The following is a 15,667-nucleotide window of genomic DNA, read 5'->3' on the forward strand; positions in this document are numbered from 1 at the left end:
AAAAATCAAAACTTCTATATTATGACCGAGATTTGGTTCAGGTGGAGATTGACTTGGTCATCATCGTCGTCGCAGAGATCGGAGATCAAAACGGCGAGAGAGAGAAACGCGGGAGTGATGAATAAGATGAGTCCAAGAGGAACCATCCAAAGATGAGAATTTGTGGGATGGTATTTGTAAAGCCAGTAACTTAGAAACAATCCTCCACATATATTCACAGTCATCAAATATAAGAACACCATTGAAGACGTTCCCTTCCTCTCCTTCTTCGTCTTCGTCTTCGTCTTCATATTCGTATTCAAATTCATGTTGCTTTCGTGGCTCATTAGCAAGACTGCTAGAGAATCGAAACAAATAGTAGTGATGATTCAATTTCAGGCTTTTTATTACTTTCTTTGCTGGGAAATTTGGCGAAGTGAAAGAAAAGATATTGTAGATTAAATATTATCTTTTGAGTGTATGAGTAACTCTATATATATGCAGTCCGGTTTCTATTCATGCAGGTTGGTTAGAAACTATAATTTCAAGATTAGACCCGGTTTAATTTGGTATGTATCGGGTTTCTAGCGAAGTATATACTTATATAGTTATATGGAATATTTTCTAATTTTTAGAGTACTCTAAAATTATCATTTCTGTTACGAGGCGAAGAGAAACGTGGGGAAGGGATTAGGCAAGGCACCAACGGTGCCGTGTGGTGCGAAGCAGAGTTACGTATTTGTACAAATTCACGATTGAATCTGAAAGACATTATATGCTTGTATCAATTTTTATTGACATATATAAAGATAAATAAGAAACACAATCTGACCCGACTCTACTTATTTATACGTATAAATATATCTAACTTCATTACTCATATGACAAATAATGAACCCTGAAAGCAAACTATGTGAGGAAACAATTAGGTCCCTTACCATTTTCTGTTTAAGATTTTTCAACGAATGAGGTGGAAGCATAAAAAAGAAGAATTATTGTCTTGACAAAAAAAAAAATCGAATCTATCATCAATATAGAATGTCATACAAATAATGCTTTTAAGTATCAAATTTGATTATATTTGTCTTCGCAAATTTAGTTGCAAAAACAATACAGTGTTATTTTTGTTAGGCCCTAAAGAGGTTAACAATGTTAATGGGCCATTTAAGCTTTAATGGGCTATACATTAATAATACTATTGTCTTATCTGAATCAATAAGTACATGTACTTCAAACGGATCCAAACCGAAAAAGTTATAAGAAAATCAAAAAAAATATATATATATATATAAGAAAGAAAGCAAACAAAATCTGGAATGAAGAAGTTCAAGTTGATAACATAATGAAATTGCTATCATATGATGGTGACGTGATATTATTGTACTCTAACTTAAAAGAAAAATATTTAAAACAGACTCTCAATTATTGAATTGAGTGGTTCAGTTTGCATTATTGCATTTTTCTTTTTTCTTTTGTTCGTAACAATAATATTTCAAAAAAAAAATTATTATTAGTAGTAACTCACTAACTCACTGTCAGCCACATTTTTATTTTCTGCATGTTTTGGCTGTATTCTATAATTTATCAAAAACATTATAATATATAAAAGAAATAAGAAATTAAGAGAGAGAGAAAAAAAAGGAAAGAAGAAAAAGAAAAACATTATCACATTCTGTGTCATTTGAGTTTATCATCAGGAAGGATATATGTGATGTGGGGGTCACACAGATTACCTTTACTCACATGGAAAGTTCAACTATTTCAGTTGTCTTATTTTTTTTTTTGTCTTTATAATCAAAGTCTAGAACCGTTACATATTTTTTGTATGATAAACCAAACAATAAGGGGGAGATTAATCATATAGATTTAATTATCATATAGATAGTTTCCAACTTCAAACATTTAACTTTGAGCATGAGTAGAGAAGAACCGAACTAAAACAAGATTGGGGTTTCTAGATATATATTTACCACACACAACACAGAGACACACAAAATATGTGGAATTTATATGAATTGATAGGAGAATGAACGTACATTTATAATAAGTACGATTCAACATATACTATACACGGGATGGACGCGGAACATGAAAATAATATATTTTATATAAGGGGTACACGTGGCGAGAAGAAGCGCGTGAATCACAGACGCTCCTATTAAATCTCTGGCTCGTCCACTTCCTCTCTCGTTCGCCTTACATTCAGCCACTAGAAGAAGAAGAGGATCACATTTTTTTTCCAGAGATTTTCATTCGTTCATCGGATTCTTTTTTTTTGGTGGTTTACTCGGGCGGTGATATATATATATATATATATATAATGAGCGGGAGCAGAAGGAAGGCGACGGCGCCGGCTAGTAGGACGCGAGTTGGGAACTATGAGATGGGACGAACTCTTGGAGAAGGAAGCTTCGCTAAAGTCAAATACGCCAAGAACACCGTCACCGGTGATTTAGCCGCTATCAAAATCCTCGACCGAGATAAGGTCTTCCGTCACAAAATGGTTGAACAGGTTCGTTCGTGTGTTGCTTTAATACGTAACGAAATTCACGTACGGATTTTTTATTTTTATTTTTTAATAATTATAATTAAAGAACAGTTTAGTTTCGTGATTAGGGACCTACAATGTCCTAGGTAGGTGTTTACGTTATACTATTAGTACAGTGTTAGGTTGATTAATGATTGACTAGAGTTTAATAAATAAAATACTACTATAAAAAAAATCGAATTTATTTGACTGTTGTCTGCGATGGATTTTGTTTAAACTAGACTAGATTTTGTTTTGATGAAACTGGCTCGCATCTGAAGAAGATTTAGTTTTTGTTATGAGCAAGATCTTGAAGATTTAATTAGAGCATATATATAATGGCAGTTTCCTTTTTCTTGTTGTTATTGTTGTTGTTGTGCAGCTTAAAAGAGAAATATCGACGATGAAACTTATTAAACATCCAAATGTTGTTGAAATCATTGAGGTATATATATATTGAAGAAGCTTATCACTTCTTCTTCTTGTTTTTTTTTTTTTTTTTTTTTTTTAAAAAAAAAAATCCTTAAATGCTAATATTAGTTTTGAATCTTAAGACGACACCTCTATGTTCTGTTTGTGTGGATATAGGTTATGGCTAGCAAAACGAAGATCTATATCGTTCTTGAGCTTGTCAATGGAGGTGAACTATTTGATAAAATCGTAAGACTCCAAACACTGTTCTTTGAAAATTTTTGTAACAAATTGACAGTTCTAGCAAGATGTCCCTGTATATATAAGATCAGTTCTAATGACTAAAACTTAGAGTTTCCTACTTTCTTTTTTATTTATCTTCACAAATATATAGGGTCAAGATGTTGTCTGTTTATTCATCTGTTCTTTACTAATGTTATTCTTGGATTTGTATCATACATAGGCGCAACAAGGAAGACTTAAGGAGGATGAAGCTCGGAGATACTTTCAGCAGCTTGTCAATGCTGTGGATTACTGCCACAGTCGAGGGGTCTACCACAGAGATCTCAAGGTCTTTGTTTTTGTTTCTTCTGTACCTTCTTCTTAGCTCCTGCCTTATGATATTCATTCACCCTGTTCAAGTTTCATATGCTATGTGATATGTTGCTTGCTGCAGCCTGAGAATCTGATCCTTGATGCAAATGGTGTTTTAAAAGTCTCTGATTTTGGGTTGAGCGCGTTCTCACGGCAAGTTCGGGTAATGCCTTTTGATTTTTCAAGTGGACATCATTGAAACTTGGCAATTAATTTGTACTGAAATAACCTAGATATCAGTTTGAATCAAGTGTTCTAACCATTATTCTTTTTGAATGCAGGAAGATGGTTTGCTTCATACAGCTTGTGGAACACCTAACTACGTTGCTCCTGAGGTATACACTTACTTTCAGAACTAAAAAAGCAGAGTATATAGTGTTCTGTAGACGCTCCAAATATAGAATCATATGTAGGCTCTAATTTCTAGGGCATTTTTGTTGGATTTGTGGGCAGGTTTTGTCGGACAAAGGCTATGATGGAGCAGCAGCAGATATCTGGTCTTGTGGTGTAATTCTATATGTGCTCATGGCTGGTTACTTGCCTTTTGATGAGCCAAATCTCATGACATTATACAAACGTGTAAATTTTCTCTTCCTCTGCTTCTTCTTACTTACTTTTCCTCAGTACTTTTTTAATCTCATCTTTGGTGTACTTCAGATATGCAAGGCTGAGTTTAGCTGCCCACCATGGTTCTCTCCAGGTGCCAAGAGAGTCATTAAGCGTATTCTCGAACCCAGCCCTGTAACCGTAAGCGCCTCTTACATGAATGCATAGTTGTGAATTTGTGACTTGAGATGCTGTCAACTTTAAGATCAAATGGTCTTAAATGCGCAAGAGCTTAACAATACTTTGTTTTTTCTTTGTTTCTATATTGCAGAGAATAAGTATTGCAGAGTTACTAGAAGATGAATGGTTCAAGCAAGGATACAAACCGCCATCATTTGATCAAGATGATGAGGACATAACCATAGATGATGTTGACGCTGCTTTCAGTAACTCCAAGGTAAAAAAAAACAACCGCCATTTTCCCAATATTCTCTGTAGTTCATTTAAAGTAAAGTAACTTATATTACTCTGTTGTTCTGCTACTATAGGAATGTCTTGTGACAGAGAAGAAGGAGAAACCGGTATCCATGAACGCTTTCGAACTTATCTCTAGCTCAAGAGAGTTCAGTCTTGAGAACTTGTTTGAGAAGCAAGCCGTACGAACTCTTTTTCTACTTACTATATGTTTCGATTGTCTAATATCATAAGCATATATGGGGTAGTCTAACTAAAGCTGTTCTTTTATTTGTTGTTGTTGCAGCAACTTGTGAAGAAAGAGACACGGTTTACGTCTCAACGATCTGCGAGTGAGATAATGTCGAAAATGGAAGAAACAGCAAAGCCATTAGGCTTCAATGTCCGTAAAGACAACTACAAGGTTTTGTTCGTCTTCTTGATTTTCTCTGTGTCAAATTATGTCTTTGTGGCTCCAACGTTATAAAACATTGTTTGATAAAATCGCAGATAAAAATGAAAGGAGACAAAAGTGGTCGTAAAGGTCAGCTCTCCGTAGCTACAGAGGTAAGAAGAAAGATAGTTTTGGTGATAACAACACTCCGGTTTGATGAATACTGTTGTTTATCTAACTGTTTTGGTTTGGTCATCGGTTTAATAGGTGTTTGAAGTTGCGCCATCGTTGCATGTGGTAGAGCTTAGGAAAACCGGCGGCGATACCCTCGAGTTTCATAAGGTAATAATGTTTCAGTTCAATCTTTATCCGGTTCAGATCCGGTTAACATCTCGAATCATTGGTTTATGTTTGAAATTATGTTTTGCAGTTCTACAAAAACTTCTCATCTGGATTAAAGGATGTAGTCTGGAATACTGATGCAGCCTCTGAAGAACATAAGCGATAAGATATAATAACAAGTTGTTTATCAATTCAGATTTTTAAAAAAATTAAAGTTGAACTTGTATAATGAATAGTAAAATCTGGAGTTGGCAAATTTGGAATATATTGAAAAAAAAAAAAAAATGGAATATATTGCTAACAAAAAGCCAAACTTAATAGAAGTGGGCTTATATGGAGGTATATTATATATCCATAGGGGTTAGCCTTAGCCATATGCGATCTTCCTCAAAACTCGGTTACTTTTATTTTATGGTTGACTCAAACGTCCAAGTCAAACAGTTAAATTAGTCAAACATCCAAAAAATGAAAGGGATCGTTGCGCTAATCGAGTATAGTTGAAACAATATTGTCACTTTAAGGCTACCGTTTTGGCAAGTGGCAACGATTCACACTTCACAATGACAATACCGATATGGAATACAATGATAACATAATTAAGACAGGCAACAAAATGAATTAACTGGAAAACAACGGACAAAGTGTGAATCTAGATTGTTTTTTGAATAATGGATTGGTTAAGAAACTGCAATTCCAAAAGTTAATTTTTATGTTTTATAGATGTATATTACACACACAACAAAAAATGTTGTATATAGCCAATGATAAGACTATAAATTGTCCTTGTCAATGATGAAAACTTGGAAATAAATTGTGGCGAATAAAAGACCTTAAAATTTGTCGCTACTTTGTTGCTAAATCCATAAATTTTTCAAAACAGATGACTATGATTTGGCAACAGAAGCATGTGTAGCAGATAAATTGGTTGCGTATTAGCAATTTAGCACAATATCTAAATCTATAATAGTCGATATAAAAAGAAAATCAGTTAACATTTTCGTCGTGTTGTGTAATAGATTAGTACTGTGATTCAGTATTATCCATTTAAATGGTTTTCAAACAAACACTGTATCATCTACTTTAATCGTTAAAAATAAAATATTAATTAAAAAGTTAATTTAAGGAGTAATTCATTTTTTTTATAGGAGTTAAAGCCTACCCATCTGTTTGTCATTCAGCGTACTAAGTACTACAGTACTATGCATATGATATTACACGGCCAAAATAAACCCTTTTATCGATAGTTTTAAGTCATCTTCTAGAAATCGTTAGGTGCTAGTCGGGCGGTTAGGGTGGACCTAGCGCCTAAAAAGAAAATCGGGGATTAAAAGGAAATTAATCGGAGACTAGTTTTAGGGTTATATTATTAAATTAATAATAAAATTTAAATATATAGTATTAAATATATGAATAATTCTGTTCATGTTAAAAAAAATATCAAATAAAATATAAAACTATAATATTGCCTTTAAAATTACCGTAAACACACATAAAAATAAAAACATAATTTTAAAAGAACATTTTATGATTTTTCATTAAAATTTTGTACATTAGTTATTGTAAAACATCATAAACTCTTAATTTAAATGTCTAAATAACAAAATATATATATTTAGCTTTAAAAATAATCGGTAAATACATAATTAAGCGGGAAATAATCGGATTAGACAGATTATAATCAAATTAGATGGGCATAATTGGATAATCGATGCTAGGCGGGGATTAATCATTAATCGAGGTGGAGATGATGGACCTAGCGATTTTGCAGAGTATAATCTAGGCGGGGATTTTTAATACAGGGTCTATATCGTTTATTTATGTTGCAACCATTTAAATTATTAGTCCTTTTTTAGATTACTGTATAGTTGTGAAAATATGTGTACATACATTCATACATTGATGACGGACTGGTTTCTAGTTAGTTGGTATTAAGCCGACCAACATTAATTGTTGGTTTAAGTCCACACATGGGCACCAGTCCACCATTCAATATCATCATTACCCCTTTTTTTTTTTACAAATTAATACTTAGATTTGATCTGTGTATTAATTAGTTCTCCACTGTTTACATATGGTCATTATACTGTACATGCATACACATAAAGCTAAAAATATGTATTATTAGCATATGATAATGACCTGGATCGTTCTTATATTGAAGTTGGAGAGTTGGTACGTACTGTCGAAACATGTGTTTCGTGTATCACGATTAATCGAAACGACGTCGTTGGATGTTGTATTTTTCTCTGTAATTTCCTAATATGTATCGAGTTACTGTGTTTTTTTTTTGTCTTTGTAATAATCGATAGCTTGGAACATTCTTTAGAGAAAAAGTATTCTTTTTGGTACCTGTTTTAATTATTTTTTAAATATGTCAAGATAGTAAGATAACAATGTAGATTTGGTATTCTTACGCTAATATGTTGCTGGTTGAAATGATTTTCAGTTTTTCACACTACAGCGCACGAAATATACGGAATGTTTTTTTTTGTTGGTTTGTTTTTGCATATATTAAAAGTTCTATCAAAATGGAAAGAAGATGCAAAATAAGCAAAGATCCAAAGATATTAATTATAAATGATTGGCTACGTTATGATACTAGAAATATTTACAGACACTATTTGCTTTTGAGTCCACTTTAGACCTAAAATCCGATCATTTGATAAAGCTACAAGACTACAACTACCCCCATCTGAGATTCTGAGGTCCATTTTTTGACATCTTGACACAATCAATTTTATAATGTATATATAACAGAATACTTGAAAATAAATATACAAACCCAGCATTAATGACTTCTTTATAATTTTATTTTGTAAAGAAATATGGTAAATAATTTGTTACATCAACGTCTTAATGAAGACAGCAAGATTATACTGATAAATTGATAATGACAACAATATTGGAACAGCTAATATGGATGGTATATATATAATTATATAATATAATTATATATAATGAAAAATTAAATAAATCGAAATGTGCTAATATTGGTAGGTAATAATAGTATATAACTCATTATGAAATTACCATGGCCCATAATAAGGAGTTTGTATCCATGAGGGATACATTCTTATATAAAAAAATAACAAACTTGGATTATTGGGGACACGCTTTCGTCTACCACTGTAATTGCAAATTGGACAGCAAACGCTTCTCATTGAATGAAAGAAACGTTTCTCGAACACGTTTCTTCCTTTTAATTTCCAATATACTACAAAAATATTGTATCAGATTATATAAATTCGATTGATCATCCCCGAAATTTCTCTCACTCGATTTTGTATACACATATACGCTTGCTAATTGCTATGCTAATGAAGGTTAAACAATAATAGAAAGTTATGGGTTAATGAGAAATTATAGTAGTAGACTTGTCTCTGAATAACAAATTAGGTTATAAACAATAATAGAAAGTTAGATGCCTAAATTTGATGTATGAAACCCCAACTTATGATCTACCATATGACTTATGAGATTCAGCTGGAATTTGCTAGACTTTTTTGTGAAAATGTTACTCCATTTATAACTTGCATTGTTCGTGTGAACAAAACATGACAAAAATAATCTGACTAGTTAATTTAATATCAAGGTCCCATGTAAGTAGTTGAGCTAATAGTAGTATCTCGGAACCACCCACCATTAAATTTGAATATTGTTCCATCTTTTCTTTTATTTTTATATCTTATCTCTCTTTCTCGCACTTAATAGCAACTCTATATATCTCTCCATCCCTACTTGCCCTAATTTCACCAAAATCCTCCTAATTCACCTGTTTTAGAATTTCCATTCTCGTTTTCTCTCTCTCTTTCTCTTTCTCCAAATTTGTGTAGCGTTTAATCATTAACATTATTGTCCTTCAACCTTTGGTTCCAGTTTAAAATATTTCGACCCAAAGCTGTACTGATCATGGAGAGAACAAATAGTATAGAAATGGATCGAGAGAGATTAACGGCGGAGATGGCGTTTCGAGATTCATCATCGGCCGTTATAAGAATCCGTAGACGTTTGCCGGATTTGTTAACGTCCGTTAAGCTCAAATACGTGAAGCTTGGACTTCACAACTCTTGCAACCTCACCACCATTCTCTTCTTTCTTATCATTCTTCCCTTAGCCGGAACCGTGCTGGTTCAGCTAGCCGGTTTAACGTTGGATACGCTTTCCGAGCTTTGGTCTAACCAGGCGGTTCAACTCGACGGGGCGACGAGACTGGCCTGCTTGGTTTTCCTCTGTTTCGTTTTGACCCTCTACGTGGCTAACCGGTCTAAACCGATTTATCTAGTTGACTTCTCCTGCTACAAACCGGAAGAGGAGCGGAAAATATCTGTGGATTCGTTCTTGACGATGACGGAGGAAAACGGATCCTTCACAGAAGACACGGTTGAGTTCCAGCAAAGAATCTCGAGCCGGGCCGGTTTAGGAGACGAGACTTATCTGCCACGTGGCATTACCTCAAAACCGCCGAAGCTGAATATGTCGGAGGCACGTGCCGAAGCTGAAGCCGTTATGTTCGGAGCCTTAGATTCCCTCTTCGAGAAAACCGGAATTAAACCGGCAGAAGTCGGAATCTTGATTGTAAACTGCAGCTTATTCAATCCGACGCCGTCTCTATCGGCCATGATCGTGAACCATTACAAGATGAGAGAAGACATCAAAAGCTACAACCTCGGAGGAATGGGTTGCTCCGCCGGATTAATCTCAATCGATCTCGCCAACAATCTACTCAAAGCAAACCCTAATTCCTACGCTGTCGTGGTGAGCACGGAAAACATAACCCTAAATTGGTACTTTGGAAATGACCGGTCAATGCTTCTCTGCAATTGCATCTTCCGGATGGGCGGAGCCGCGATTCTCCTCTCTAACCGCCGACAAGACCGGAAGAAGTCAAAGTACTCGCTGGTCAACGTCGTTCGAACACATAAAGGATCAGACGACAAGAACTACAATTGCGTGTACCAGAAGGAAGACGAGAGAGGAACAATCGGTGTCTCTTTAGCTCGAGAGCTCATGTCTGTCGCGGGAGACGCTCTAAAGACAAACATCACAACTTTAGGACCGATGGTTCTTCCGTTGTCGGAACAGTTGATGTTCTTGATTTCGTTGGTCAAAAGGAAGATGTTCAAACTGAAAGTGAAGCCGTATATTCCTGATTTCAAGCTAGCTTTCGAGCATTTCTGTATTCACGCAGGCGGTAGAGCGGTTCTTGACGAAGTGCAGAAGAATCTTGATCTCAAAGATTGGCACATGGAACCTTCTAGAATGACTTTGCACCGGTTTGGTAACACTTCGAGTAGCTCACTTTGGTATGAGATGGCTTATACCGAAGCTAAGGGCAGGGTTAAAGCCGGTGATCGACTTTGGCAGATTGCGTTTGGGTCGGGTTTTAAGTGTAATAGTGCGGTTTGGAAAGCGTTACGAGCGGTCTCGACGGAGGAGATGACTGGTAACGCGTGGGCTGGTTCGATTGATGATTATCCGGTTAAAGTTGTACAATAAACGGTTGAACCGGATAATTATTATATATATATATATATGTAATTGTGTTCTTCTTGATTGTTTTTTTCATTTTTTTTTTAAATGTAAGTTGTCGACTGAAAATACATAATTTAATTAATTTATGGATGTGTGTTTGGTATACGTTAGTTGGTTTTTTGATACTTTTGGTAAACCAGAAATTTGAAAACTTATCTCTAGTCAAACAGAATTCTAATCCACACTATCTATGTGTTCACACACACCCATAACTCCATAGGATCACATATAACTTGCACAATAGCAAAAACGACGCTGGCTCCAATTAATTACACTTTATTTAACTACTTTTTTTCTTCGTGAAGATTGATTCATGACAACAATTTGGAAAAATTATTGACCACTATTTTAATTTTCCATTTTCTTAAGGTTTAACCATTCTATTTCTATATAATGTTATTTCGACCGCATATATATAAATATTTTTCCAGCTTTGTAAAAGTAACGAAGAGAGTCAATAAGAGAATCAAAGAATTATATTATAACAAACAGTTCCATTACAAAAGTTATCTTAGTTCTCCAAAGTCTTTTTTTTTTGGACAAAGTTCTTCAAAGTCTTGATCCATGATAATAAGTTAATAACAATGTACGGTCGTCTTGAACCATTAGTTCGGTCAACAACTCGTCTAGGTCGAGGTGGTTGTACCATCATCTGCATTACTGGTTTGCTGCCAACATATAACAACTAGAAAAGCAAAAAAGCAAAAAAAAACATAAATTTTATAAAAAGCCATGTCAGTTTAATCAGTGTCTTTACTAGTCTTCAATGCACTAGACCTTTCAACACATTAAATGAAACACGTTTTCCACTTTTTCCAGGAGGCTGATTACTTCACCTTGCCACGGTTGAAAGTACTTTTGTTGTACAGTGCTTCGTAGATCACTTTAAGGCCCATTGGGCCGTGTAAGAGAAGATCATTACCTCTTCGCGTGGTGAGATCATCTATGACGCACCCTTTCAAGTCTTACCTTACACTTTAATCCCCGTAAGTTTAGGTCCATTTATCGTTGAAAGCCTATATAAATATGGGCCATAAATCCAGAACTTGCAATCCCCGCCATTCTGTTTCCGCAGACTCTAAATGCATGCCGTTTTAGAGTGTCACCTTCAGAAACATTTGTGTTTTATTTGCTCCAACATACATCTACTAGTAAACTTGTTAATTAGGCTTTTTGTTTTTACAGGTTAACATTATGTATATTATTTCACATTTCAGAAAGAAAAAAAAACCATATATATTTTGGGGAATCTAAGCATGTTTGTGATATCAGAGGTGAAAGTGATAAAGAATTGTGTGTAAAACGTCAAAAGACAAGACTAGTGATGTTGGGGAATCATGTCACATGGGTGATGTCCTCTTCTCGTGTTTCAAGTAGCAAAGTTGCAGCTTTTTTGCCTTTTTAGCTCATTCTCAAAAGGTTTAAGAGTCTCACATTATCAAAATCACCAAAAACGTAAATTCTGGAGCCAAAGTGGAAGATTCAAACTTTTTATCCAATTTTTAAGCCTGCAAAAGGCCAAAAAAAAAAAAGATCTACAAGCCATTCATTTATAAGAAACAGAAATATTTCTAGATGTCACTGTTTTTGTTTTTTTCTCTTTAAACGATTTGGTGATTGCAATATGCTTTTAGAATGCAAATAAACATTTTTTTTTAAAATCCACTAATAATAAATTTAGATCATTTAACATTTCAGAAATCTTCAAAGTTACAAATCAATCGGTTAAATAAACTTTTCTTCCAAGGACAACTCAACCTCAACGACACATTATAAATGTTTTTTTTTTCTTTCTGCTGAAGGTAAAATAATTAAATAAAAGAGAACTAAGATCGTGACCGTTGACCAAACAAATCATCTAAGCCAATTCCTAACAAATCATCTAAGCCAATTCCTAAAGTCACTAGTAGACGTAGACGCTGGAGGGATCTCAACACCATTAGACTCGGTGCAACATGAAGAGTAATTCGATTGTTGGTCTAACAGTCCACCAAAATGTGAACCAGCCACACTCTTAAAGCTTGGGCTCCTCAAGCTAATATTGTCCTCATACTCCGGTGGTGGAGGGATCGGATACGAGAGCCGTTTCTTGACCGAACCCGCACGGTCCCTCTCAGGAGTCGAGGGTCGCTGCTTCGGTGCGCTCTGAGACCGTATCCTGGCCTTAGCTGACTCCGTACTTGCCATGTAATTAGGCAACAATGATGCATTATTAACCATTGTGGTACTAATGCTACATCCACTCCTAGCTGTGAAACTATAATTAGACCTCAAGCTTGGTGTGTTTGATGTATAACTATAAGTTGCTTGGTCCCCGTCTTCCTTCGGGTCTCTCTGGCACCGCGGACTAGCTGACCGAATATGTATTGGTCTAGACTTAGCCGGAGATGGAGTGGCTGGGAAATTATTGCGGGATTGGTAATGGTGGCTAGTCCTTGATGGGGAACTAGGTCTTTGGCTACGACTCGGGCTTCCCGTTCTTGCTCTTGAGTAAGGCTGTGAAGTATCGATCTCAACGGTTTTAACTGAAATCCTTTGGTCAACCGAAGCTCTACTACTAGGTCGTTTATCCCACGGTCTTGTAGCCATCCACCGGTCCAGCCATTTTGGTCTTTCCTCCTCGAGTTCTGCCTCGTGGTCTCCTCCCGCGGATTGGTTACCAACCGCTCTCCACATCTTCCATTGAAACGAAACGGTCTTATCAACAAGCTCAAATTAAGCTTTTCCTTTGGCCGGTTTAGTAATTTTACCTGTTGAGAGAAAGCCTGAGACAAATTAGTCTTCTCCTGTCTCAACGCTGTGTCCCGTCTCCGTTGTAGCATCGCTTTCACTTCGTCTATCGTGTGTGGTCTGTCATCCCAATCTTCCGCAACGTTGCTTCCTTCTCTTGACTGCAACAAATACATAATCAAATTAAAATCCAAAAGACATTAGTCACCTGATGCAAAACGTAAACAAACAATCAAGGCACACATATTTTACAGAACCAACGTGAACGCCTAAATCAGACAGGAATGGTTAAAACTGCTTAACCATATTTGTAACTACATATAAAGCAAAACCTGTCTATATATAAGACTATAACTATAAAACCTCAATTAATTATGCTATAGTCTAGGCAAGGCCTAGAAGGCTATAGTAATTACTAACCATGGATTGTCGATCTGAAATATCTTGAAGATAACGAGATTCAAAACCAGTGTGGGAGTCGCTGAAGGCGGATTTGCGACTACCGTCATGAGACAAGCGTTTGCGTTGGTCAAGTACACGAGACTGGACTCGAACCAGAGCTTGCATACACCTCAAAGTCATTTTGGCTTGCTTTCTCACATTATGACCCCTTACCAATGCTTGTAGCTTCACTAACCCTTTTAATGCTCGTAATGCTCTTCTTGCCTAAACCATACACCACCATATTAGAAAGAACAAAACAGCTTGGATAAAAAAAAAAAAAACTAGTAAAAATCTCAAATCTTTTACTGTTAGATCTTGTATAGGATATACAATGTTTATGTTATTAAATCTTATGTGACACATCATTGTCACTATAAAGTGGTCTATAACTCAATAATGTTGTTAATTAAATTGCTCACCAAATATCCTCTGAAAGAAGTTTGGATAACAACAGCAGCGTAATTTTCTCTTGCGTAATAAGCTCGCCTCGGTGCGACCACCTTAGATGCTGACGTGGCGACGGAGGAAACGGCAGAGGAGGGTTTTCCGGCGTTCGATGGCGTCGTCGTCGTTGCGTTACTCGGTGCTGTCTCCGGGGAGGTTTGCGAGTTTACGTTAACTGATTCTTGCGGTGGTGGCGGCGGAGAGATACCGGACGGCATCAACGGAGGATCCTGAGTCGCCGGTTTTCTAAATAACCACCGTCTCTTCTCTCTCTTCTGTTGAAAAAACAGAGCAAAACAGATAGTTTTGTTATAAAAATAATAATAAAAAGTGTCTCAAACTTTATAACGGAAGCGAGCGAATAACAAGATCTAGAAAGAAAGAACGAACCTTTTCCTCATCATCTTCGACTTCGTTATTATGTTCTTTCTTGGTCGGAGATCGGAAAGCTCGCTTCACGGCGGTAAGCCAAGAAGAAGAGCCGCTCTTTTTCCCCATGGCTTTTTTTTTTTACTTTTTGGTGTGGGAAGATGAAAGATCACTCTGTCACTGCTCTATTATTAACAACAACACACCATTGTCTTTGTGTGTGTTTGGGTGTTCCGTGAAGTTGAGATTTACTTTTAGATTTTTGCAAGAAATAAGGAGAGAGAGAGAGAGAGACAGCAAGTACAGATAATCTTTGGTTGCTTGCTTGTGTAAGAACTTGCTCTGACCACCTCTTTTACTGCAACCACGCACCGATGACTGTGTTAGCCTATCCTTAGTTGTTTATTAACGCAATTTTTAATAATAAAAAGGGAAAAAGAAACTTTGTTTAGAGAAGAGGAAAATTTTGTTGATTATTGATAGAACCAAATTAAAGTGTTTCTTAATAATAAATATAGTAAAATAATAATTAATAATTTAAAATATTCAAAATTATTTTATACATTATAGAAACATATTTTAATAATAAAAACATAAAATAACATACAACATTTAAAATTAAAACACAAAACATTAAAAAATAAAAATATAATACACAACATAAAATAAAACATAGAAACATATTTAATTAAACATGAAACATATCTAATCTCCAAATTTAGTCCATAAATGTTCAACTAAATCATGTTTCAATTGGTGATGCGCTTCTCTATCATGAATTATTGTTTGACCATTCAGCACATTGCTGATATTTGAAGCCATATCGATAGAATATGAAAGATCCACATCATCTCTTTGTGGGAAATCAGCTTGAGTGTATCCATCTCGTTCATTTTCAACGA

At 35.4% G+C, this 15,667-nt stretch overlaps 2 protein-coding genes and 1 pseudogene across 3 annotated transcripts; 2 read left to right on the top strand and 1 right to left on the bottom strand.

The window, feature by feature from the left end:
* The first annotated feature begins 1,804 nt into the window (after nt 1-1,804).
* Nucleotides 1,805-5,805, top strand: LOC104738680 (CBL-interacting serine/threonine-protein kinase 9). Its single transcript, XM_087485137.1, has 14 exons — nt 1,805-2,491; nt 2,889-2,951; nt 3,095-3,166; nt 3,381-3,488; nt 3,594-3,674; nt 3,793-3,846; nt 3,965-4,090; nt 4,169-4,258; nt 4,389-4,514; nt 4,606-4,713; nt 4,818-4,934; nt 5,021-5,077; nt 5,172-5,246; nt 5,335-5,805. Exons 1-14 carry the CDS (start codon nt 2,300-2,302, stop codon nt 5,410-5,412), a joined length of 1,347 nt encoding a protein of 448 aa, XP_087341263.1. The 5' UTR covers nt 1,805-2,299; the 3' UTR covers nt 5,413-5,805.
* A 3,155-nt stretch (nt 5,806-8,960) lies between these two features.
* On the top strand, nt 8,961-10,881 carry LOC104743107 (3-ketoacyl-CoA synthase 1 pseudogene; annotated as a pseudogene). Its single transcript, XR_015580372.1, has one exon. The product of XR_015580372.1 is annotated as a 3-ketoacyl-CoA synthase 1 pseudogene (transcript).
* A 1,620-nt stretch (nt 10,882-12,501) lies between these two features.
* LOC104738681 (protein IQ-DOMAIN 18-like) lies at nt 12,502-15,165 on the bottom strand. The gene is made up of 5 exons (XM_010458870.3): nt 14,787-15,165; nt 14,372-14,671; nt 13,929-14,174; nt 13,529-13,669; nt 12,502-13,454 (listed from the first exon to the last, which is right to left on the bottom strand). Exons 1-5 carry the CDS (start codon nt 14,892-14,894, stop codon nt 12,657-12,659), a joined length of 1,593 nt encoding a protein of 530 aa, XP_010457172.1. The 5' UTR covers nt 14,895-15,165; the 3' UTR covers nt 12,502-12,656.
* Between the last annotated feature and the right edge of the window lie 502 nt (nt 15,166-15,667).

The sequence above is a fragment of the Camelina sativa genome, chromosome 14 (genome assembly GCF_030686135.1).
Source record: "Camelina sativa cultivar CO46 ecotype springtype chromosome 14, ASM3068613v1".
NCBI classification, from domain to species: domain Eukaryota; kingdom Viridiplantae; phylum Streptophyta; class Magnoliopsida; order Brassicales; family Brassicaceae; genus Camelina; species Camelina sativa.